The sequence below is a fragment of the Hoplias malabaricus genome, chromosome 7 (assembly GCF_029633855.1).
Source record: "Hoplias malabaricus isolate fHopMal1 chromosome 7, fHopMal1.hap1, whole genome shotgun sequence".
Lineage (NCBI taxonomy): Eukaryota > Metazoa > Chordata > Actinopteri > Characiformes > Erythrinidae > Hoplias > Hoplias malabaricus.
In genome coordinates, this window is record NC_089806.1 from 16,385,041 (window position 1) to 16,411,992 (window position 26,952).

At 40.2% G+C, this 26,952-nt stretch overlaps 1 protein-coding gene across 2 annotated transcripts in view; it reads left to right on the forward strand.

The window, feature by feature from the left end:
* Positions 1-26,952, forward strand: part of LOC136702251 (MAM domain-containing glycosylphosphatidylinositol anchor protein 2-like) — a 224,236-nt gene that overhangs the window by 64,475 nt on the left and 132,809 nt on the right. For both annotated transcript variants that reach the window (XM_066677224.1, XM_066677225.1), the window contains exon 2: positions 9,656-9,795. In XM_066677224.1, coding sequence (XP_066533321.1) covers positions 9,656-9,795 — 140 coding nt within the window. The remainder of the gene's footprint in view (positions 1-9,655; positions 9,796-26,952) is intronic.

Genomic DNA, 26,952 nt, shown 5'->3' on the forward strand with positions numbered 1-26,952 from the left:
ATTGGAGAAGATGCCAGCCCTGGTGTACAAGGAGTTGTGTCATATCATGTCAATATGATATATGTGTTTTTATTCATATGTATATGTGTTTATGGTGTTGTGTGCATGTGCTCTGTTGTAATTATAGTAAACCCCAAAAAACTAATGATTAAAATAAAAGAATCAAACTCAACACTCTTCAAATCACAAAAGATACTCAGGTGTTTACCTCTACATTCTTCCTGTGGTGTGAACACAGCATTATGGTTCTGAAAGCTGAAAGGAAGTACCACTTTAGTATAAAACCTGTTTATTAATGGTTATTGATTAGTTTAAGATTAGTTTGGTTATAGATTATTATTATTATTATTTTCTGTAAAGCACTTTGAATTGCTTTTGTATGAAAGGTGCTCTATAAATAAACTTGCCTAAACTTACCTTGCCTTTCCTAAGTCATAAATAAATATTTATAACACATAGGGAGAACAACGTTGAACCCGTATTCATGTATTCATTGGTAAATCTCACATCCTGCCAGATACTTATGTTGTTTTGTTTTTTTTTTTTCTTCAGTCAGCATTAATCCTGTCAGCCTCATCACATATTTAATGTATTTAACCATTTAACAAAAAAACAAAACAACTTTTCAACATTAAAGATAATGTATACCTTAAAATATGATATTAAATTCACATTCTGAGGTCTTTGTTTTACAGTGATATTTTCAGAGAGTAATGACACTTTCACTATTAGATGACGGTTTAATTTTGCCCTTTCTATCTGTGTTAAAAATGATTAATTACTATTAATGTGTTTATAACCTAATTAATAAAAATTAATACACACATTTTAAGCCATTTATAAACCTGTATAAGGGTAGTCCTATTTTAAATTGGTACAGTGTCTAACAAAATTGCTAATCTGAGAATATGCTGCTGTTCTCCGAACATTTGACTGGCCGTCATATAGAACTGGAGGTGTACAGCAATACCCTCCAGATTTCATTAAGAAACTGTATTCAATGTTAATTTTGTAAAATAAATTCACACTGGTCAGTCTCCATTTCAGTAACCCTTTATTCTCGAGTGTAAGATAATACAGCAGTAAAAATCATCATTTATCTAGTGTCCGATGAAGTGCCTTGTGGGCATTGGTGGGTGGATTTAGCATAGCAGGTATGTAGGCTATAATGTCCCTTCCTTCTTCACCCCACTGCCCTGTGTTGCCCTGCAGCAAAGACAGTAACCTGCTTTTATTTCATAGAGGGAGGAACATATGTTTTATGGTGTCTTCTCAGTGCATGTTCCCTGTCTAAAACATTTAATCAAATGAACTGAATGTACTGCAGCACTTCCACAGTGTTTCTGTACAGCTTGTGCTTTGTAGCAAGGACGCTGTTTGCCTTTGTGTATTTTCAGTCAAGGGAGACCTTGTCTGACAAGAAATTACTTTGCCTAGACTTGAGTTGAAGGCTGTAGTCTGATGTAAACATTCCTAAAACGGTACGGCTGTGGAACTCATGTTTGTCTGTGTAGGTAATTCAGCCACGAGCCAATATACCGCCTATGGGTTTGTTTACCAAAGTTCATTTAATTACACTAAAAAGAAAAACAGCTTCCAGCACATTCTACAAAACAAAAATACATATTCCAAGCAATATTTAGGCATGCACATGTTGGCAAGTGATTTGATCTAATTGGCTGTTCTAACCTGATATTTGATTGGCTGAACCTATATAAAGACATTATTGGCATAATAAGTTGGTATGTGCTGTACTATCATACATCTATGCTAAGTAATACTAACTCCATTTAAATCTAGTTCTTCTGATCTAAAATAAACACAATCATATTTACAGCTGTAAAATGGCTATTTCCAGTTATAAAATCTGGTGTATAACTAAAAACATAAAGGTGATTAAAATGATAAAATGACTATTGTTCAGATTTCTTGACGTTGATGGATTTTAATGGAACATATTCAATCCCAAAAGTTTTTTTTTATATATATATCCTCTGCCTTGGTGCATTTCTTAGGACACAGTCATACAATGTAAAGGAAATCTGACATAAAAAATAAAATAATATAAATTGAACCCCCCCCCCCACCCATCACCCCTGCCCATTTTGCTTTGGACAAGCAAAATGTACTTTTGATGCTTCAGTATTAGGGCCACTTTCAGCACCATGGAGAGGGACCATTAGCACTCTCATTCACAGTGCACTTTACCTCTTCATGCTGCTCAGGAATCAGAGGCATTTGTATCTTTGGCACATGTCCCAGCCAAATATGGTTTATTATTTTTTTTTTTTGTAACTGATGGAGTGTTATTATTTAGGATGTGAGAAACAAAGTGGGAATTTATAGTAAGATTGTTTAAACTGTTTAAACTAAAATTTTCTTTAAACATGCATAGTGCTACCAAACATAACTGCTACAGATGCCAGTAGATGAGTAGTAGATCAAGCTGGGTTATGTTTTACAGCATTTGGAGGCTGCTCTTGTCTAGAGTGACTTACAGTTCTAATCATGTTACAGATGTAGCCGAATGTAGTGTTGGGTGTCTTGCCCAAGGACTGTTAATGTTATTGCATGGTTTGTTTACCCAAGCTAGGAACTGAACTCTAGTCTTCTGTACAGAAGGCACTGGTGTTACCCTCTCCTCAACACTAGCCAATGCTTCTCTCTCCCAGTGTATGTGGCAGTATATGTAGAGTATCGAGAGACGGAGTGTGTGTTAGCAGCTAATAACTGTGGTCCCACAGTAACAGACATGTCCAAAAATTAAAGCAAATGAATATAATTATTATCAGGCTACCTGCTTTGAATTGAAATGGTAATGTGGCAATTCAGGCAAGAGCAAACATCAGGTGTCTGTCGGCAGGGTTTTTTTTTTTTAAAGACAGTATTTATTTATTTATTTAATTGTTTATTTGTACTTTAAAGGAAGGGGATCTGACACCAGGGAGTGCACCCTGGCACTGGTCCCTGTTTGTTTGTGAGTAAAATGCATGTTTTTCTGCACAATGCTTTTAAGAGCTAATCTTGATGGGCATGTTATCTCAGCGGTTCTGATTGAGATTGACATTTCCACCATGGCTTCAAAAACAGATCTCCTTAAATGTCTAAGTAGTTCAAAGACGGTGTGAAAAATCCATGCCATTTCCATTCACTCTCTCTGCTGGCCTAATGCTTTTTGAGCTAGTTTGGAGTTATATAATATATCATAAGCTGACAGAATGTGTCATAACAGGTGTCAGCCCACCATCAACAAAATGAGAAGCTCATGTCCGAATTTAGAAAGAAACTGCACCGAATGCGTTTTTTCCCCCAGAAGTGCTTTAGTAAGGACTGTAGGTTTTGTGCATGATTTAGTGGTAAATATTTTTTCATACAAGGATGACTGTACAGTTTCACATTAGATGAGAATGTGTGTGTATGTGTGTGTATATATATATATATATATATATATATATATTCATTCATTCATTCATTATCTGTAACCGCTTATCCAATTTAGGGTCGCGGGGGGTCCAGAGCCTACCTGGAATCATTGGGCGCAAGGCGGGAATACACCCTGGAGGGGACGCCAGTCCTTCACAGGGCAACACAGACACACACACATTCACTCACACACTCACACCTACGGACACTTTTGAGTCGCCAATCCACCTGCAACGTGTGTTTTTGGACTGTGGGAGGAAACCGGAGCACCCGGAGGAAACCCACGCGGACACGGGGAGAACACACCAACTCCTCACAGACAGTCACCCGGAGCGGGAATCGAACCCACAACCTCCAGGCCCCTGGAGCTGTGTGACTGCGACACTACCTGCTGCGCCACCGTGCCGCCCCTATATATATATATACAATATAAAATAAAGCAAACAATACACTTTTTTAATGTAGAATGAACAGTTGGCATTTTGCAGAGATGATGCCTCTCTCACTCTCTTTCTCTCCCTCTCACTGTCTCATGCTCAAAAAGTACACCATCGATCATATTAGCTTTTATATATGTGCCACTTCTCAAGTATGAGGCATTCTGGATTTCTCTGTTCAATAACTCATTCTTTTAGTGGAAGCCTGGTGTGCCTTAGTGGAGTGGCTAGCTGTGCTGGTACTTGCAGTCATTACTTTTATTGGTTTTAATTTAATGTTTCAAATGTTTAGGGACTGGACTTTAATGCCCCAGCTGGCTAACACTCCAAACTACACCAATAATTGTCCTTGGACAGCACTCCTAATGCAACTTCCTTACACCTGTAGTGACACCTGCATGATTCACAGTGTAGGGTCCTACACATAGGGGTATCTCTTAAATGCACATGCTGAACTGAAATCTCCAAAGTTTCTCATAATCTGCATCATATTAGTCGTATTAGACTATTCATTCATTAATTGTCTGTAACGTCTTATCCAGTTCAGGGTGGTGGTGGGTCCAGAGCCTACCTGGAAACACTGGGCGCAAGGTGGGAACACACCCTGGAGGGGGCACCAGTCCTTCGCAGGGACGACACACACTCACACATTCACTCACCTATGGACATGTTTGAATAGCCAAACCACCTACTAATGTGTGGCTTTTGACCTTGGGAGGAAATCTGAGTGCAAACATTCTAATTCTAATTAAATTATTCTAGTTATTTTAATGTTGATTCCAAACATTTGATGTACACTGCATTTACATGAATTATGTATGTACTGGAGCTCTGCATTGCGGTTGCTATGTTGTTTTTTTCCCCAAAGGTTCCCCAAAACACTGTAGTGTTAATAATTCTTTTTTTTATTGGTCTTCACAAATGCTTAAATACATGGACAGACACACACACACACACACACTAATTTGTTTGTCAAATTTAGCTCCTAACCAACTGCCAACAAATCTCTCTCTCACCCTGGCAGCACTTCAGCCCCAAATCCGACCAAATCCATCTGAATGTTGATTGGCGGTGTAAGATAAAGCTGTTTCCATTTTGTGGACTCTCCAGAGGGATTGGCTTGGAGCTGCTGTCTCTGTGCTGCTTGGACAGTGGGGAAATCATGTCACTATTAGCCCAGGGTCAGGGGCATGGGCACAGCTGGGCTCACTCGTGCCCTCTGGCCTCTTCCTTTTCCATTTTTATGCTCCATACTATAGAGACATTGACCTTTCCAAATGCACAAAGTACACTAGCGTTAAACAGACCTGCTTTGCAGTCTACCTCACTTATAATGAGGGTTTTAACGGGAGTACAAGTAGCTGTGTCGAATGGTTTGAGCATGACTGCAATGTGTGGGCTGTGATGGTGAAATATTAACTAAATAATAACAACATTTGAATAACAGATCATCTGCTTTTATCCTAATAGCGGCATCAGCACTGAGATGGGGAAAATATATTTACTGTGACTTTCAGCAGTGTGAATATATTTAAAGCAGTAATCAATAAAAATATTACCCATTACAGTGATTTCAGAACAGGTAAAAGATTCTTGGGCATGATACACAACAACAATGAAAAAGGTTCTTTCACCCAGTGCCTTTGGCCTCAAACTATTCCAATAGGAACTGACATTGATCAGGAATGATCCATTTTTCGTTAGTTTGTCACAGCATTGGTCAAAGAAGACATTTTTATTTAATGGCTAATGGATTATTTACATCATACTTCATTTGCAATCTTTATTAGAAGCTTAATTTTAATGGAAAAGATTCAGCACAAGATTAGAATCTACTGTCTTCCTGTATGCAGTGTGGTGATAAATATATGAATCAACACAGGGAAGATCCCCCTGACATAGGTTAACCACTGACTATCAGCGTTATGCTAATAGTGGCATGCTCATTCTGATTGGGAAACCTATATTTACTGTACCTTACGTGTGACTCAATTAAGAGCCAACATCAATCTTGCTATTTGCGAATCAGAGTAATTGAGTTAGCTCTAGGTGGTTGTAATTCAAGTGTAGGCCAATGGTGCTCATGACCATAAAGTGGCGCTGCAGAATACCAACTCCCGTGCAGATAGATTCAGATATTCAATCACTGTTAATCATTAGCACCACTCCAATTTGCTAGGACAGCCTGCTCCACATCCTGGGTCAGACAGAATGTAGCAGGGATGTGGGCTTGGGTGGAATAGAATGATTTTAAACCTTGTTGATGTGGAGCCCCGGGGTCTAATTCTGAGCCTTCTTTTGTCTTAAGCTCCAGCCTAGCGTGAACCTCACCCACTCTGTCATGCGCTCAAATCTCTCTGTTCTCTTTGGAATGGAGAGAGGCTAATCCATGTGTGGGATATGGGAGGCATGGATGAACACCACCTTTGGGTAACTGCTTCATTTGCATCGGCTTTGGTAGACTTTATATTTTGTATTTCTATAATGTTGGATAGGACAGTGTTCATTTCTGTAAAGAACACAAAAACAGTGCTTATAGTGTTTAGAGTTTAGTTGCATTGTTTACTCAAGTTAACCAAGAACAAATCTTAAGTGTGGTATCTGATTTTAGTCTTATTTAGAAATAACTGTGGTGGTTAGGTTTTCATTTTAAAATCCAGCTCACCTCCGCTTGTGTTCTCCAATAAACACTGTGGTGCTTTCAGGGCAATCAGCCGAATCAGGCAATGAATTACAGGGATTCCATCAAAGGTAATGGCTGATACTACTGCAGAGATAATGCTAATTCCAGCTAATGCCTTTAATGCAGTTTCACTGCATAATGTATTAGAGTCCAGCTTTGTGTTTTTCCAAACTGAGGTTAATGTTACTAAGGCAGATCTAAACAAAAACATGGACAGCTAAAACATTCAAAATGATTCAATAGTTCTACTGTTAATTATTTAGTAAGTCTTGATTTTGTAACTTGAATGAATGATTGTGGGTAAACACAGTTCTCTCTGGTTGTTTACATTCAGAAGCTGAGCATATGTTAAGGTGGAACAGCAGGTTTAAGAGGGGAAACTTTTGTTTGTACGTGGATGATGTTTAAGTTTATATTCACTGTTTGAATTACCACAGAAACTTATTTGTATCATATGTTGGAATTTTATAAAAAGTGCTTTTTGATTACAGTCGTGTATGTCTCCTTTTAAAGCAAGCAGCAGCCTGTTTCCCTCACACACCTCCGCAAGTCTCAGACTTGCCTCCTGCAGCTGTCATGAATTAGAAAAATCTGACAGAAAGGAAAGGGAGGTGAAAAAGGGGCTATCTCTCCTTGTTTGACCCTTCCTTCTCATCTCCATCTCTCTACTGAATAAAACAGACATGTGAAGGCTTTACTCTTAATTGTTTAGCATTGTTTTGTTTTGTTTTTTTCGTCCACCATCAAGGGAGAGGTGAACACTTAAAACAAAACGTCCTATTTGAAAACTACTTGTGTTTATTCATTAAGGTAACATTATTCGTATTTAGGTTAAGCTACTCTCCCAACCTCGGCCTGTGAATGAGGTCTGAGACCCAGGTGGAAGAGAGAGGTGTTAGAAAGTGTTACAGACACCCTGAATCTGGTTCAAAAAAGGCACAGATGGCTTCCCTGGAGCACAGGGAAAGACCACTCACCTTTTATTAGCTGTAGCACAGAGGCTCTGGGGATGCTCCCCTCCATACATTTCTTTAACTTAGAGCAAGCAGCAGCCTGAAAGCTGACAGAAGTGAAAGCTGACAGAAGGCGAAGGAAGGTGAAAAAGGTGTTACCTCTCCTAGCTTCACCTTTCCTCCTCAGCTCCATCACTTTTTATTGAATGAGAGAAAATGCACATCATCATCATAACAGTCAGGGTGAAAACGACAGTAAATATGTGGACTCTCCCAGGAATGTCATTTTATAATACTGGCAATGAAGAATCAGTTTATTTAAAGAAACACTAATGTTTGGTATATTTGCTCCTGGGCTCCCCCTACAGTTGCGGAGTGTAATTCAGTTTTACAGCACTGTCCTGAAACCAATTGAGAGGTGGGGAGGGTTTTCAGCAGTGGTCAGTGAAGCACAACTATGATTTTGAAGCTGTAATTTTTAAGATAAATACACCATGAAGTGTTTCTTTTAGTTTACCCCCTCGGGCAAATCTGCTCAGAATTGTGCAAAATACAAAGACATCGCCTTCATTAAGTACAAAATTTGTTTATCCACAAGTTTTTGCTACATTTTATCCACAGTTAGATCTGATCCACAATCAGATGTCCACATGACTGATGCTCAAAGAACTACAAAAACAAATATCAGAGCAATAACCTGGCCACCCCCAGAACCCAGACTTCAACAGCTTTGGATCCCTTCTCAGAAGGAACTATGCTTCAATGCCAAAAGTTTTGGAAAGTGGCTTTGACCCATCTGTGGAAGTGTTTTATCCCATTGCGTCCATCATAAGGAAAGTGTGGAATCAGATTGGGCTTTATTTACCAGATACCAGCACTTGATCGGCTCTGCTAACAGTTTTTCAGATTGTATTGGGACATCCCTCTGGTCGGCCCCTGTCTCAATATCAGCTGCAAGCCTTTGAAAGAAAGCGGTATTTGTTTGTGTGTGTATAGGTGGGAACAGAGGACTTGTCTCTTTATGGGAGAACTTTGGGAGAGATGCCACTTGCCTGTTGGGATCCTGGAACTTTAAAATTCCTTCCCTTTTTTCCCACAAGTTGGAAACCACCCTCTAAACCTTGTGTCTCTGTAGATAAATCCCTCAGAAACTTCCTATTCTGAGGCTTTTGCCATTAGTCTCGAGCCTGCTTTTGTTGAGCACTGGTCTTGAGTCTTAGAGAAGATACAGGGAGGATGAAAGGCCTTCCATTCAAAGAGAAGAGCGCTGACAGTAGAATTCAGTGAGTGCCACTGTCCAAAAACTTCACTTCCTCTAAAACCCCTCAAAGATTAATGACTTTATAATGGGGCTTTCACATTTGCTGTATTTAATGATTTTAAAGAAGTATTCAATGTATCTGTCATACTGCTTTATTATTTGTGTTATTCGTCTGTTATGTTACTCTTTCTCTGCTCTTGAGGCTGTCAGAATGAATTGGGCTTCTTTTTTTTTTTTTTTAAAGCTGCAGGGCTTTCATGTGAAGAACATGCTTCACACCACGGCACATTGTGTGCTGCTCATTTCAAATGAGTCATAGTTTTCAATGACCTACACAAAAAAGATAAAGTACATTTCAGATCAAGTTAACAAAGCTTAGTTATTATACTTTTTGCTGTGCTTAGACTACTGTAATTTTGTTGTTTTTTTATATGGAGTGATGGCATTATTTTATTGTGAATTAAGAGTGCCCTGTGCCATGGAGCATCCGTGTGAAAATGACCTAATTTGTTGTAGCCCTCGCTTAATGTAGCAAATGATAATAGGGACATCAGGTGCAATGGAAGTGGAAAGCATAGTAGAAAAAAAAAAAAAGATCCCTTGGTTGATAGTGTTGATAGTGTCTGTCACTGGGAACGTGTCTATTGATAAATGGACAGAAAAGAGCAGCAGACCTAATACTTCAGTGTCTCCTATTTATCTCGTTCCCAGACAGACAGGATAACAGGACAGGTTCAAATTTCTCAGTTATTTCCTTTCCAATTGTAGCCGTCGCTCCGACTGACTGCTGACGGTTCGGCTGATGGCATGGCGGGATTTTCATTCATTTGTTTCTATATTTGTATAATTTAGAATTCTGCTGCTTACGTTTGGTTCTTTTCTTGTGTTCTGTCCACAGCTCCCCCTACAGTCCGGATCGTGCACTCCGGCCATGCATGTAATGTGGAGGAGGAACGCTACACAGAGAGGGTCTACACCATTCGAGAGGGTGAGACCTTGGAGCTCACCTGCCTGGTCACCGGACACCCCCGACCACAGGTGAGCTCACCACAGCACTGACCATGGCATTTCTGACAAGCCCCAGGCTAAGAGGGACCAGCATTTCCTCTGTAGACTTCATTAAATTCGAGAGGCTCTCAGTGTGTCCTCTCCTCCACCGCCAGTCCTCACTCTCCTAGGCCTTATATTTGCATACAGAAATTAGATGAGACCTGGAACTGGTCTAAGTGAACAAATGTCACATTCTCTTTAAAATTAACTGTTAACCTGTAGCACCAAGACCAAAGATGAAACGCAATCTGTGTAAGTTAGCCTGGTCTTATGTTGGTGGGGTAAACCAGTGCACTGTCATTTTTCGTTAGCTGTAGTTAGAGTTTTGTTAAGATTTATTATAATGGTCACTAATTGAGTTGCAGTGACTTGGCCTTGCTTCTAGCTTTCCTTCTGCACTTCTAAACAAAAATCAGGTTCCAGTGGTGGTTACTGAATAATTCATAGCATTTTACTGGATTAGAATTAGCGTAACAGCCAGTTTAATATTAATGCAGGCCCACAAGGAACCATTTCCATTTGTGTATAATTACAAGTTGTGTTAAAAAGGCTCATGCAGAATGGGATTTGCCCCATAAGCGGAGTATCCTCCATGTTTTGAGGGCTCACCTTGCATTAGCAACAGTAAATAACGACTTAGAGCTGCTTCTGTGTAACATTTTTCAGTGGATTTGAGGATCCAGGATTCTCACTGCTGCAGGTGCTGGATGGGCTGTTCGCCATGATTGTTATAGTCACATGTGCAGTAAAACAGACAGTTACTTTGAAAAGTGAAACTTTTACTTTGCATTCCTTCTAGCTACAAAAAAAATATATCAAAATAAATATAGATAACAAACAATTGATAGCAAACAATATTTGTGACTCTTATTGTTATTGCTTGTTTTTTTTTTTTTTATAAAGTGCCACTCATAGAAGAATGAAGAAGCAAATTGCTTTGTAGCCCCTGAATGAATCAGTTCCTTCTCCTTAGAGTGGGTCCCAGACGTGAGACATGAAAGTGGGCATGTTCAAAGTTTGTTACAGATTCTGACACATCCAGGCCACTAGGTGTCAGTATAATGACTTCATGACATGAAGGATTGATGCTCTTTAAGCATGTGTTATAAAAGACCCTGAAGGTGTATCTTATATTACCAAAAGAAAACATAAATAAATAAATAAATAAAACCCTCATTGAAATACAACATGCAAAGTTTGAGTAAGAGCATTTAGACTTTTAGATTTTTCTTTTTTTTAACGTGATCAATCTAAAGAGGTCCTGATATCTCACAGCTGTCTCCACCTTTTGCCAAATCTGTGCAATTAAGACATTAAGGGAAATGAAGGTGTCAGTCTTATTTATTAATGCTTTAAATGAGGCTGCCACAGTGGTAGCTCTCACCTCCTGCATTTTCCCTGGAGGAGCCGGAGCGCTGCTGGGAGAAACGGCTCCATGCTCTAATCCATTCTGCTGCACTGGGTCTGCTCCTCACATATTTCCCAGCTGACTCTGCCCGCACAACGAACCGGATAAACACCACTAACCCAGAATAAATCCATTTGCTGGGGCTAAATCAAGCGGAAGGCTTTTTTTTTTTTGCCCTCTATTTTTTTATTTTTTTACTGTGGCTCAGTTGACAAATATGCTTTATTATAGAAATAGTGGGCGGGGGGTGGTCTCGAGTCTTGTTACTGCTTTGCATTACAACAGTGAGCTTAATGCTATCAAGGAAAGACTCCTATTTATATTAATATATAACTAAGTATATGATGCTTAAAATAAACGGCTAAGCAGATATAGCAGACATTGTAACTGGAATCATCATTCCTGCCCTGAGAATTCTACCATTATTATTATTAATACTGTTCATTATATTTTTAATACCTGTGAATACTTTATTGCTGCCATGGTAAAACCTCATATCTTCAAAATGAAAAATACACAGAAATAGAGATCCTTTGTAACTTTGACTGGCAGTAGACTTTATATTGGTTTATTCCTCCTAAAATTGCAATAAAATATATAAAAATATAGAAAGGAAGAAAAACAAAAATAATGCGATGATACGAATGTTTAGCTGTAGTCTGCTGAGAGGGAAAGGAGACAGTGGCTTGGAATAGGAACGGAATGGTTGTTGTACGTGATGCACATATTTTTGTGGTAAATGTTTGTCATTACCGGAGGATCTTTCATTTACCATCAAGCTGAATGGAGACCGGAACAAAGAACATTGTTCGTGGTCTTCAGTGTAGCTCATATGTAGAATGTGCCGTACTTTCCCCACTGCAATGTACTGAACATTGCTGTGTGCAGCTGAGCATGCCGTACTGCTCCGCCTCTTTCAGTTCACTGATGTTTTAAGGCTAAAGCCCAGTGTGCTCCATCACCTCTGTTTCTAGTCCATGTTTTAACATGTGACCCCACTGGAAGGGTGAGATGAACTGTGGAATCAGTTAACCCATTAATGCTGAGTAAAAACGCCCTACTGTTTCCTGTTTAAGAACAACAGCTTCAGTATGAAAATGAGTAACACTGCTGGCCTCCACATGGCACACTTGGATTTGATCCCTGCTTGGGCAAGTGTCCTACTCAGTAATGGTGCTTATTCCATTGTATCGTACCTACTTTACTCCACTCTGTTCTGCTCTACTCGCTTTTAGTTCACGGTAACCTGGTTGCTTGTTCACTACGACAGCAAATTTGGGTTTTACGTCACCATGCTCAAACTTATTGATTGTTATTATTGGGGCGTGGTGGACATTTTGTTAGACAACAGATGCATTATGCACTGAAGTCTTGTTTGGGCTGAGAGTGGCTCAGCTGTCTAAACATTGGCCCCTCGTTTGTAGATTGGAAGATTGAGTTTGATCCCTGTTGAGGCTTCAGCCATCTGAGAGTCCAAGAGAGCACAGTAGGCCTAAGCTCTGGCTGAGCAGGATGGCCATACCTCCTTCATCAATCCAACACAGGCCTCTGTGCATTTCTGTAACAGAGCTGGACATTTAGCATTGTCCTTCCAGCATATTGTGCTGTATCTGCAGCTGTTAATGCTGGCTCCACATGCACTGGTAGCATTGGGTGGTTAGGGTTGTCCTTATTACCCGGTTGAATTGGCAGAAACTAAAAAAGCGTATAGCATTAAAATGAACTGTTTGTAATGGAAGCACTCTGCTTAAGATGAATATCTAAAAGCAGGCTTCAACCTCAAACTACTCAAACACTCAAAAGTATTCTCAAGAACATCCTTACCATTCAGACATGTTCCCTATTTGCTCTCATGTGAAATCTGAACTCTTTGAAAGTGCACTCATGCTCCCTCAATTGTGGCATCAATAAAGACCCATGCTTCTTTTATGCAGTGATAGAGAACAGAGAAAGCTATGATTCCACATGCTGATCCATTTTACTGCTGAATATGGATATGCACATGTTTTAAATGCTCTGGGAGCAGATTTAAAAGAGCAAAAGGAGTCAAAGAGGATGTGGTAATTAAGACTGGGTTAAGGGACTATCAATACAGTACATAGCAGTAGGCATATAAATAAATACTGCACAGTTTGTTTACTACTGCAGAGCAGAGGGAGATTAAAAGTTTATTTTGTATGTGGTATAGCGTTGTAATTTTGACTCTGCTCTTAAAACATTTGGCAAAATATCAAGGGGCAAAAGCCCTGTCACTGCAGCGCCACAAGTCTCAATGGACTTTGTATCCTCACTTGATCTTTTAAGAGATTCTTCTTGCTCAAATATTTATTCATTTCGTTCACATTTAGAAAGAGGGAGAGGGAGAAAAGAAAGATCAATTTCAAACTCGACCAAGAAGTGATTCTTTTTATTTATTTATTTATTTATTTACATTTTTTTGAGCAGGTTCAATTTGCCAGATTGGATAAATGAAATGAGACTTGTTAGTGTCCTGGGGATTGACTCTGCCCATTTACCCTAATTAATATTTAATTTGCCTTTGATCAATATACAGCCCATTAATTTGTGCACTCTCCGCTCAGGACTCTCATGCATAAAAGGTATTGATTCTTATATATAGTTTGAAAAGGTGAAGCCCCTTGAATTAGGGGGACACTACAATATGATTGATCTCCTGCTCGCCATGCAATGACTGCTCTTTGCTGGTGTCTCCTCTATTAATTAAAATTTTAGGAAGAGTGTGGGGGGAGAGATCAAAGTTCCCCCGTCTCTGTGGGAAGAGAGCGAATGTCTCCTTTGAAATCAAATCATTAAGAAATCCACTTAGATGCAGCAACAGGGCAGCAGTCAGGCCATCATCCCAGACCCCGCCGCTGCCTTCGAGACCACGGGAGGCTCGCTGAGATAGAGGTGGAAAGTTTTTATCAGAGGCGGGATGTTAATTAGATGTTACAACTCGCGAGTCCGCATTAGCTGCTTCAGAAAATTTTATATATATATATATACCTTGCTGCTTTTCATTCAATCCAATTAATCAAAAGTTCCTTGCAGGTAAAATGGGGGAAAAACTCTGCATCAGAAAATGGAATTATTAAATACGCGTGCATATCCTCAAAGCACACATGCGTAATGCATCACACTGGATTTTCTGTCCACTTACAGCTTCAATAGCACCAATAATAATGCTCACTGTCTTTTAAAGTCAACGTAGATAGATGTTCAAAGGGAACATAGATATATATTTTAGTCATAACGGAAGTATAACAAAAACAAAAGGTTTGGAGCTTCTTGTCTCAGCATATTTTCTCTTCATATAAACCTCATAAAGCAACCCTCACACTCCCCACTCCCAAGTAGTCCTCAATGATATCAATCACTTCTTTGTCTGTTACTGTAACTGCTTGCAGGTGTCACACAGAATTATTCTAATATATTTAGAAAGGAATATAGAGAGAATACAAATACTAGGCCCAAACTGGATGTTTTAAAACAATAATACATTTATTATTATTAAAATATATAATGACTGGAAAATACATGTGTTGAAGCTGAGAAGAGAGGTCAATTTAATATCAGTTATGTGCTTTAATTGGCTACAGGTGAGCCATGTGCTCGCAGCAGCTCTATGCGCTTGTATCAGTAGGTCAAGGCGTGGCGTTTGTAGTGATAAACAGTGTTTTAGGGCTCTATAGATGCGAAGAGTGACCATGTTGTTTTCCTTCAGCTGAGCATCTTTGTCTATTTTGTCTTTGTGCACAGAATTCTGTTTGGTTCTCTCTGTTTTTGCCTCTGGGTTTAATTCTTCTGGGCTCCAAACTATTTCTCTGGCTAGGACTTGGCTTTTTTTTCTTCTTTCTGCTTTGCTCTTTTTGTAATAAAGTCCAAATTGCTCATGTCTGTCTCTAGCCTTTGCTTACGTCCAGTAAGCAGCTGGAATTGGGACTTCTTTACATGAATTTCACACAAAGTACTGGGGATTTTCTTCCCTCTCAACAAACAAATACATAGTAAATGTGCACTGCTCCACCACTTCCCTTTCAAACGTAATGAACTACGGTTTATACATAGCCTATGTTGTATTTTTGTAACACATGATTTTCATTAAAGTATAAGGGAAACTTTGAAATGTTATGCAATTTACACATGAAAACGTTAGCTTTTCAGTTATTAAACAGTTCCCTAATTATAGTAATTTTTTGAGGTCAGCTGTTCTGAGTTTTGGCGGCACGGTGGTGCAGCAGGTAGTGTCGCAGTCACACAGCTCCAGGGACCTGGAGGTTGTGGGTTCGTTTCCCGCTCCGGGTGACTGTTTGTGAGGAGTTGGTGTGTTCTCCCCGTGTCTGCGTGGGTTCCCTCCGGGTGCTCCGGTTTCCTCCCACAGTCCAAAAACACATGTTGGTAGGTGGATTGGCGACTCAAAAGTGTCCGTAGGTGTGAGTGAATGTGTGTGTGTGTGTTGCCCTATGAAGGACTGGTGCTCCCTCCAGGGTGTATTCCTGCCTTGCGCCCAATGATTCCAGGTAGGCTCTGGACCCACCGTGATCCTGAACTGGATAAGCGATTACAGATAATGAATGAATGTTCTGAGTTTGAGTTCTTCAGATCAGGACCTTGGTTCCAGGCCAGGAGTTTTACAATGGGTGGACAGTATATACCTGGCCAGGCAGGTGCATTAGCAGTGGCAGCTATTGTATCATTGAAGACTTCTGCACTACATATTTATACATTTCTGCGAGGGTCTGAGGGTCTCCAGCTGCAAGAGCATGGTGATAATGTAATATATTGTTAATGAGCTTTGCATCACAAAAAACACTCCAACCACTCCCAAGGTTATTGGACGAAGTCTGATCTTGCCACAAAAATCCAGATTTGGTGGATTTATACTCAAATAGCAACTCATGGCAGTGGGGGATCTTACTTTCATGTGTGACTCCTCTAGACCCTATTGTCTAGTTTTATTAATGTCCTCAGTGGCTGTGCCTTAAAGTAACCGAATTCCTTAATCAGAAGTACAGAAGCTATTACTGCAGCAGAGTGGGACAAACTCCCTATTAATACCATTGATTTCAGAGGAAATGTGCGATGAGCAGGTGTGTACAAACTTCAGTCCCTCTGCAGTGCTGCTGTTTGTGTGCAGGGAGGAAATGAGATTACTGACTGTGTTTGGAATGAGCCTCGTGTGTAATAGCATCAGCAGCACACAAGGCACACGGGTCATTTATGCCTTTAATGCGGCTGTGCTTGGCACTTTTTCACCAGCGTTTAATTCCGTTCATGTCATTCAATATTCACACACTTTAAATTAGTCAGCACCCCCAACCTCCCCAAGGGACCACCCTTAGATGGAGCTGCTGAATCCCAGCCAAGTACATTGGGCTTTTTTTCTGCTGTCCTCAGACCACCATGAAGGTGGAGTCCAACCAGAGAGGAAATTAAAGAAAATAAATAAATAAAATAAAAAAAAGAGGAAATGGGAAACGGTCAGATGATCTTAAATCATTACTGCCTCTTTCATGTGACCGTGAGCGGAATGTTTTCACGTCAGCCACTCTGCAATGATGCTGCGCTGTTGTTGCCTAGTTACGCAGGCAGGTGCTGTTGGAGGATGTCCTCTATGGCGCTCAGCAGGGCTTCAGAAGACATGTTACTACGACAACAGCAGGTCAGAGGAAGTAGTGGTGTCTCTCTTGTGAGGACTGCTGGAGACTGAGCTGGCTGTGTTGATTAGAATCGCAGTAGGAGCCAGTCCAGTTCACTGGCCTCAATTCTCACAAGACTATGGCGCCAAGTTTTTTTTTTAACATTATTATTTTTTTCTTTATTTCTTCCTCCTGGCTCCACATGGGGCCCTAAGATGAAACAGGTTCAAGTGGGCTAGATTTTTAATTTCCTAAAGCCATTATGATATTTCTTTTTAGCAGTCAAAATTTTAAGTGAACAGTACAGTACTGAGAAACAAATGAAAGAATAAAGGAAACAAATATATATATTGTTAAAAATCTATTTTATATTTTTTCCCCTTCTAACAAAATGTATCAGATCAGTCAAGACATGTATTTCTAAGTGCAAAAGTACACCTGTATTAAGTAAATGAATAAATAAATAAAGATAAGCTGACAAATAAATATGACTGCTGCTAGTATTTTAAATGTGATTTACTAAATGAGAATACAGTGACACACAGTTATTAATATACCGGTAGATACAGATGTCGGAGAATGTTGCGTTAGGAGGCTTGCCCAAGGATTCTCCTTGGTTTAGCCTGGCATTACTTCTCGAGCTGGGACTCTCTAGTCTGCTGTGTGAAAAGCAGTAGTGTTACCTATTACAGTAAACTAATTACTCACTTCCCCCAATCCTCCAATTTTTGCACTACTAGAATATCAGCGCTCTTCAGATGTGAAACTGCTGAGACAAAATGCAGGCGGGTTTACAGCGCTGATCGCTGGCCTCATGCTCAGCCACGCCCATTTCTCCAGGCTAAAGCTATTTCTTAATATGTGCTCTTGTGTGTTCTTATGTTCTTGGGAAACGTCATCTGTCACAGCCCCAGTAGTGTTCCGTTTAAAAGTCCTCATCTAGCCAAGTACAGTTCAAATACCCAGATGTGTTCTTGCTATGCCTGTATTATCAAGAATGTACTGGGACGAGACTTCTTTAGACTTGAGAGAGTCAGATATCTCAGAATGTATTTTGCACCAACCTCAGCGCGATGGCTTTTTCCCGCTACAGAGACTGTGACTCATAAAGTACGTTGGCGTTCCAATTACAAAATGACAATCCAGCATCCTCCCCTCAGAACTATGTACTCATGAACTTTTTCAAAGTTTGTACAACCAAGAATGGCAGTTTGAACGTGAAGTACTTTGTATTAAGAAACAGCCTAAGTGAAATAAAAAAACCCTATTGTGACCAGGGCTTAACGCTACTGGTGCAAAAAGAAAAAAAAAACAAACCAATCCATGAGCACCACCTCAGTTTCAGGTCTCTTATTTTAACCTGCCGCTGTCATTTCTCTCATTGAATGTTGAGCAAAATCAAATAACTGTAGTTAGTTAGGCTTACCTATTTACATAGACTGATTAATAATCATAATCATTGAAATAATAAAATGATTACCACAATAACATCTCTTGTCACGTACTGTATGAAATAGTATGAGAATGACACAGTGGCCCTTGACTTTGCGATGTTGGTTGGATGTGAACCTTGAGGAAAAATAATTGGGGACCCCTGGTTTATGCCATTAGCTGTATATGTTACGCAGTGTCAGAAACCACATCAGTGTATTTGATGACATGACTTGATGCAAGTGTCTGATGATCTTAAGAATGCATTTTACACAGTGCAAGTTTCAGCTCCTTATAATATGGAGCTTCTGTTACCTAGAACTAGTACACTCTGCGTATTTCTATTTTCACCTCAAGCCTATATGAAATCAGGGGCTGGTAGATTTTAGTTTGGATGACAGCAGCATAAAAGCAGTTCAGACCAAGGGCACCTTCTATGGGCATGAAGCTGACTGTGCAGATTTTTCAGTGCAATTCCTGAATTATTTCATAAAGCGTCCTAATCAGATGTGCATTCAGGCATTGCATTTCCTCCATAGAACCCTAGATAAATATTAGTACATTATTATTGTTCATTTTGTTCAAGGAAAAAACAGCAAAAGTGCATAGCTTTCAAAGTCAGAGGTGAGGTGTAGTGTGTATGACTAAACCAGTGTTCAATTCCCACTTCAGTGAGATTCCTAACACTGAAATCACCTGTTACTCTCACATTAAAAAAGTAATGTTAGTTGTCAAGAGCCTCTGCATTTGCAAATTAAAACTATAAACCGAACAGCCATTACATTAAAATTACTTTTGTTTCTACACTCCATTTTATCAGCTCCACTGACCATTTGTAGTTCTACAATTACGGACCGTAGTCCATCTGTTGCTCTGCAAAACTTTGTTAGTCACATTTCACCCTGTTCTTCAAAGGTCAGGCCCCTCACAGGACCACCACAGAGCAGGTGTGATTTGGGTGGTGGGTCATTCTCAGCGCTGCAGTGATAGTGATGTGGTGGTGGTTAATAAGTGTGTGTTCTGCTGGTAAGAGAGGGTCAGACATGAACCCTGGTAACAAGGTATACTCAGCCACAGCAAATCCATTTTTTTGTGTTGTGCTTTGTCATGCATATATATTAGGATAGATATAGGACAGAATCACCCTTCTCACCCTTATCACCCTTATCATCTCTTTGCTCTCCTCATTTTTAAACTCACATATCATGCATTGTTTTAAGGCTATAACTATGCCATGACATCTGGAGTGGAAGCTCCGCCTCTTTGTTTCAGTTATGGTCCTGGGTCGGGTTCAAACCTTGGGGAGTTGGGGTCAGTGGTCAGGAATTAGTGGACGCAGAGTGGAGAGCTCTCTCAGCTCAGCACTGCCGGCCAGAGAGCAAACAAGGTTACGGAGCGGTTTAGTGTGTGTTTGTGTGTGTGTGAGAGACGTCCGTTTCCTTTCCCTCTCGCTCTCGGCCTGTGGCACAGCCCTTTTGGAACGCTTCAGTTGGTCTCATTTTCAAACGCTCGTTATAAACACAGTGAGACAGCCAGAGTTACATAGAGGCTCTCACTGACGAGAATGTGCGAATTCCCATGCCATGTTGCCACTAATAGCACGCAGTGGTGTGAGAGTTATGACTGTTTATTCTGCGATAATTGCACCCAGGCCAGCAGTGCCTTGTTTTGGGCCTTGTTTTTGTGTCTCATTATTATTGTTTCATTGTTTTCTCCCCGATTTAACAGGCTTTAATTCCACTGACCAAAACTCTCTTCATTTCACTCATAATTGTTTTAAACGGCTTTGCTACAGTAAGTACCCCCCCTACCCCTTTCTAATAGCAGCTCTTTAGCTGGGTGTTTTGGGTGCATGGCACTGCTTGGGTTTTAGGGCTGTCACAATTAATCAGTTAAACTCAGTTACTCTATCTGAAACTGAAATTCAATTTAAATTAACCTTTCTTGATGAATCGGCAGTGATTAGCTGCTAATTTGCATGATGAGATGCATATCTGAAATGTTCCTACTGGTCTCTCATTCAGTTAGAGCCAGAGCCAGATATAAACACACAATTATATGCATTTCTGATGTGTTGTATATGCTTTAAAGCCTCGTTAAGCCGTTTTCACAGCAAAAAAAAAAAAAAAAAGTCTGCTTTGGTGAGATTCTATTAAAGACAAATAACAGTTAATTTCTATGACTCATGCAGAATGAAATGACCACTAGGGGGTTTTGAGGATATTGGCTACTGGGTTTAATTCTTTGGGTTTTTTTTCCTCAACTGAGGCATGCTATTTGTTGATTTTATTTTGTTCAGTACATGTTTGTTTGTAAAAACAGATATTTACTACATTAAGTCTCTCACAAATAATTGGTAGATAAATACACTGTTAATTTGTTAGATAGTAACAGCCCTACTACATTCTTATTTACTATTTAAGGTCCGAGTCTTGTAGTAATCACAGATTCTACTGGCTCTAGCTTTGCTTTGGATCTCATGGCCAAGCCTTTATTATTCAATTCTCTTCCTTCCCCCCCACCCCACCCCTTACCCGGGTCTTCCAGGCTTTACTGTGCAAGCCTCCTTTGTGCTGGAAAAGAGAAGGCAGTTGGGAAGCTGTGTGAGATGTTTGCTGAGAAGTAATCTCAGCAGGTAGTTGGACGATTTACTCACTGTTCGTGTCCTGGCATGCGCAGTTATAGCACGGCTGCAACTGCTCAAAGCATAGCAATTAGACTTCCTACCAGCAGCCCATCTAAATTACATATCTTCAAGTCCCTCAGATTCCTCTGGCTACAGATTAAATGGCTCTATAGCTTTTCTCACATCAGGGGCCCTGTTTTTTTATGTCCCTGCAAAGACAACATCCTTTGACCTTGATGCCCATGACATGTGTCTTTCGGCCAGTTGGGGTCCTGGGGCACCAACCTTACATTGCTCAAAGGTGACGCAATTAAAGTCTAAAATGAGCTCCATGGAAATGAAGGGCCACAAGGCAATGTGATGGGTTTATTTGGTGGTGGTGTTGTTTTTGTTGTTTAAAAATTGATGCACCTGTGCAGTCTGTGTACACTGGGTTTAGATGTTATGTATTCTGATCATTCTTCATGTGTTGATTCCAGCAAACCAGCAGCACTAGAGATGCAGAGCTCCTGGTTGGATATAGTGCAATACAAAACAGCCTTTGATAAATACAATGTATCATGCACACAGGTTTGAAGTTACCAGTCTTTTCTAGCTTTGACTTTCTGGTTGTTATGGTCCCTTTAGCCCAGCAAGCTTTATACCTTCTTTCACCCTGGACAATTCCCTTTTCCCTATTCTCTCTTCCCGTTTGGTGTGTGAGTTCATGATCGTTCTTGTTTTAGCTTGTGTTCCTATTTTATTCTTGGATTTTCATTGGCTGCTGCAATGACTGCCTATTAAAATGGTTTCAAACTTAAAGAAACCTCATGAGCCTCTAGAAAGACATTCTTCAGAGCCGTGTCTCTTCCTTTAATACACATTATCTATATCTGTTTAAGACAGATTTTTTCTGTCTACAATTTGTTCTGCAGCTTGCTACAGTATAGGTGCAAAAGTGGTAGACATCACTACTTACTTTCTGGTGCACACATTGTGGACACCAAAGCTCAGTTGTGAACACATAGTTTGTATAAACTCCATAGAAAGCCACAGAAATGAGACTGGGTAGTAGCACATGAGCTGAAAGACCTGCATGCTCAATGTCAAGTGAGATAAGTGTAAAATCAGTTCAAATATGAACCCATTTCCTGAGCAGTTTAGATTTTTGTGATCTTTAGTAAAACCAGGAATCTGTTATTTGCTAAGTGTGGCACAGTAGTGTTGCTGTCACACAGCTTAAGGAACCTGGGGTTTTAGGTTCAAGCCTCACTTGGGTGACCGTGAGGAGATTTTGGTGTGTTCCCCCCTTGTTTGCATTGGTTTCCTCAAGATGCTCCGGTTTCCTCCAACACTCCAAAGAAAAACACACATTGGTAGGTGGATTGGTGACTCAAAATTGTTTTAGAGTGAATGTGTGAGTGTGTGTCACCCTGTGATAGATTTGTACCCCCTCCTGGGTGTGTCCCTGCCTTACGCCCAGTGATTCCAGGTAGTCTCCAGACCCTGACCGGGATAAGCAGTTTCAGACAAGGAATGATTGCTGATTCTATTGTAGCTTTATTTAACTGAAAGGAAGCCCAAAAGAAATATTCTCAATGTGTTCGCTGACGCACTTGATTGCAATTTGATGCCTGGAACACACACCAAGAAAGTTGCCATGGGCAAAGCAAATGTTTTCACTGTTTTGGAACATCCCTTAGCAGCTGAAAATAAAAGATGTGAAAAGAGCATTCAACAAAGTCTCTGTCTTTTAAGCAAAGTCCTTTTTTGCCAAACTTTGTGAGAGAATTGTCAAACGTTTTTTTCATGCAAGACTGCGAAGGATAAAGGTCTATCAGTATCTCCTGTCAATAATAAATTGGATTTGGTCCTGGTTTGTGCACATGTCCAACAGGAGCAGCGGTTTAAAATCTATGAGAGGAGAAATCTGAGTGGCCGAGTACATTGGCTACTAATTAATCACCAGACTCTCCAATTAACTCATTGCACAGTGCCTTGGGGAGATGGAGCCTCAGATCTCAATCTAATCTCAATCTGAGACTCAAGCTTTATTGGGGAATTCCCCAATATCCCATTATACTGTCTTTTACCTCTCTTGAGGGTTTGTTCTATGTTTTCGAACAGTTGTTCTGAGCCAATTTTTACACCTTCCAACAAAGAAACTGCTAAATGGGTGTTTATTAAATGGCTATTCTTTATTGCATGGCTTTCCTGATATAGGGATGTACTGTATTCCTGCAATCACAGTTTGGTTTTGCTGTAGCAGTATGCGTAGGAAGTGTTGTTTACACAGTAAGGGATTGATTAATGAATGTTACCATCTCTTGGAGCCTCCACTGCTGGGGTTCTTTCACCTCCAGGACAGTGAGGTGTTTCTCGGTGAATTGTGTATTTATCTGTGTGTATACGGGCAGGACTTCCAAGGGAAAGCTAAAGGCACTCAGAGCAGGAACAACCTCCAGGCTTAAAACTTTAAAGCCACTAGAAAAGCAAGTGTGTTGCCTTTTGAAAGAAACGGTTGTGCTACTCTTTGAAAAGTGGCTGCATATTTGAATTCCCTCCTTGCTTAATGTCAGACTAACAATATGTTTTATTGATATACCCCCTCACTTTCCATAAGAATACAGAATTCAACTGTAGTCTCCATAAATCAACAGATATCCTCTCTTCTTTTCCTACTGCTTACATTCACACAGGGAGCACTTCAGGCAAACAGCATGGAGCCTCCAGAAACTTTACATCTAATTTATTCTCATAACTTATTTATGTTACACAGTCACTTTAGATGTACTTTTCCCCAGAGTGAATGTTCGAGGGACTCAAATCTACAGTAATCGACTCTCGTATGACTTGAAATCGATCACACATTTCTCAGTCCATGCACAGTGTTGCATCTTTAAGCCCAAGTGAAATGTAATGACCGTCCAGCAAATTGCAGCCAGAGGGACAGTCCAGCTTGTCTGGGTTTCTGAGTGATCACTGTGGGAGTAGGCAGAGGTATCACAAGTCTTTTAGCTGTCTTTTTTTTTTTTTTTTTTAGATTTTTTTTTTATTTCCGTGAGACAATGAGAGGAGTTTACAGCTAGTTAGTTGCTTATAGTTTCCATCCCAAAGTGGACCCTTGGGCTAAGAATAAATGTCATGCTAATAATAATCTCAGGATAGTGAGGATTCACTGTTCTCCTGGGTTCTCGTATAATGCCTCCTACGCTGGAACACAGTCTCCTTCCTGAAATTACCAGCAATTCACACATTCATGTATGTAGGAATAGTCTGTGCTTGAGAAGCCATATGCATGTCTACCTGACTTCGCTCTCAAACAGGGTGCTATTTCTATCTAATTGGGTACAGCTCATTCTGGATATATGAAAGTGTAATACTCACATCAAACATAATGTAATTTCCATTTCATGGGCTGCTAACCTCATCCTGTACTGTGCTCCGATCATAAATCTCTCCACTCCAATTCTAGGCTAATGCCTGGACGGACTGCAGCACCAAAGTTGCCTCAGCTTTATCCTCCGAGAAGAAAGTGGGTTTCGTACAAGCGTGTTATTCCTACAAAATGAATCACATGCTGTGGTCATTTTAACGTTTAAAGAACTTTACATAATGTAGCCTTTTTGTGGGCATTTCTAATCTAGAACCATGCTTAAGCCAAATATCAAGAACATATTTTAAAATTTGATGTAAGAGAAATAGCACAATGATACATATAACTTAGGCTGAATTTCTTTTGAAGCAAACGCTGCTGTGACCCACCAAATCACAGCAGTTACAGTCAATTTTATCTGTTAAGCAGAAGTACAGAACACAACATGCAGATTTACTACAAGAACAATTTCCCAAAATGCCTCAGCATCTTCCCAAAAGCTTGAGCAGCTGCCACTTTCAGTTGAAGGCAGTTTATTTTGAAATTTGCCATGGACTAATGGATATTTGTAAATATGAAAATGAAAGAAACAGGAACTGCTTTGCATGTAGCAGGGACAGGAGTGCCCCTCTAAACCCATTGTGGTCGGATAAAAATATGAGATCCAACCCATTTCATTATTTCTTTTTTTTTTTTTAAATAAAAACATGTCAGGTGTATTCCAGCCCCTCTGTACACCATTGTCATTTTCTAATCTTCATTCATTCAGTTCAGGGTCGTGGTGGGTGAAGCCTGGATTGGGGCACCAGTCCTTCACAGGGCTACACACACTCACCAATCCATCTACCAAAGTGTGTTTTTGGACCATGGGAAGAAACCCACACCAACATGGGGAGAACACACCGAATTCCTCACAGACAGTCACCTGTAGCAGGACTTGAACCCACAACCTCCAGGTCCCTGGAGCTGTGTGACTGCAACACTTCCTGTTTCACAGCAGTGTCAGCCGTTTTCTAAGTTTAAATCATTAGTTAACATAGAATGCCCTTCTGTAGTTAATGCTGGCACATTGTTCATTTTATTGGCTGTGTTGGAAAAAAGTGTGCCATTACTTGTGCACCAAACACTCATATTAAGTTAACAAATGTGCATTCAAATTTGCACATACTTTCTGTAGAGGATTTGATCAGGGAAGTCCAAACTGCATCATCTACATCGAAAGCATCTGAAACAGAATTCTGATTCTCTGTGATAGTAAGACCTGGCTGTTTACTTGCATGTTCTAGCTTAGCAGGCCTTCTTTGTCCACTTTGCTCCAGGTTGCTGCAAGGTCATAGCAATCTGAACACTGTAGGAAAGCCCAGCAGTTGCTTAGCAGTGCATGGATTTAAGTGTTGAAAGATGGGCCTAATGACTTGGGCGGACTCCAAAATGCCTCTAGACCTGAAAGCTGCTGTTGGCTGGGGAGAACTCCGGCCCCTCCCCCTCACTTGTCTAGCCTCTCCCCAGCCCCCAGACTGGGACCCCTCTTCCTCCCTTTGTCCTCCCCTTTGTTCAGGAAGAGCGGCAGCAGTCACTCCCCAAATCTCAGGAGAAACACAGCTGTTAAAAAAAATAAATAAATAAATAAATAAAATCCGTGGTTAAACAGCATGCGGTAACACTTTCAACAATGCTGTCACTTTGATTCACTCAATGGGGCTGAACAGAAGAAGCAGCAGTAACTGAGGGCTTTAGCATGCCAATGAAATCCACGCTGGCATTGTCAAGACAAAGTGGCATTGCACTCCCAAAGGACTTACGTTGGCATTTGTTTGACAAACGAGAAACACTCGCATCATCACTGTCAGAGCCATTGTGCCAAAAGCATCTGCTTTAAAATTAGCATTATAGCGTTAGCATGGTGGAGGAACAGTGCGTTCTCTGTTCTTTAATAAAGGAAATGTCACAGACTTTTAAAGTTGTAGGCCATTTACATTGCATTAACCTTACTCATTTTATTTAATAATTTACAGATATGGACTGGAGTTTCATGATTCCAACCATATTCACACAACATACCTTATCCATTCAAGAATGCATTTATGTGTGGTAAATACATGAAGGCTTTGTTTAATTTTCTCCATATAAAATGGTTTGCCACTGGTTTGAATCAGTACAGTTTCTCACATGTCAAATGGAGGATTTATACTTTAGCCTACGCTGTTAGACTACGAAAAAGCCGTATGCTGTTGGGAGCATACATCTGTGTTGGTGCAATTACAACGCCACATCAGCAGGGCTGAATCTCAAGTATCTTTCTCTACACTGTGTAGTACACAATGTAGTGGTGTACTAGAATTACTTTTATAAATATTAAAAGTGCACTGTTTAGTTGGGACAGAGCAGAGTTTACATGAGGTGCCAGGAAAGTAACTAAACCAAGTGGCACATTTTTCCCACGTGGTATTGCTTCTCGTTGTTTTTTTTTTTTTTTTTTCTGGAGACCTCTGTATTTTTCCTTTGTTCAACATTTTTATTCATCCCTGATGCACACACTATGTCTGAGGAAATCTCTCACTGTGAATGTGCTGCTCTCTGCTTCACTGTGTGTTCACGTTTCTGTACTTTTTCGGTTCTGCATAAACAATGGCCACTTGAATTCTGACCAATCACAGTCTTTGCTGTCTGCTTTGCTGTTCAACAA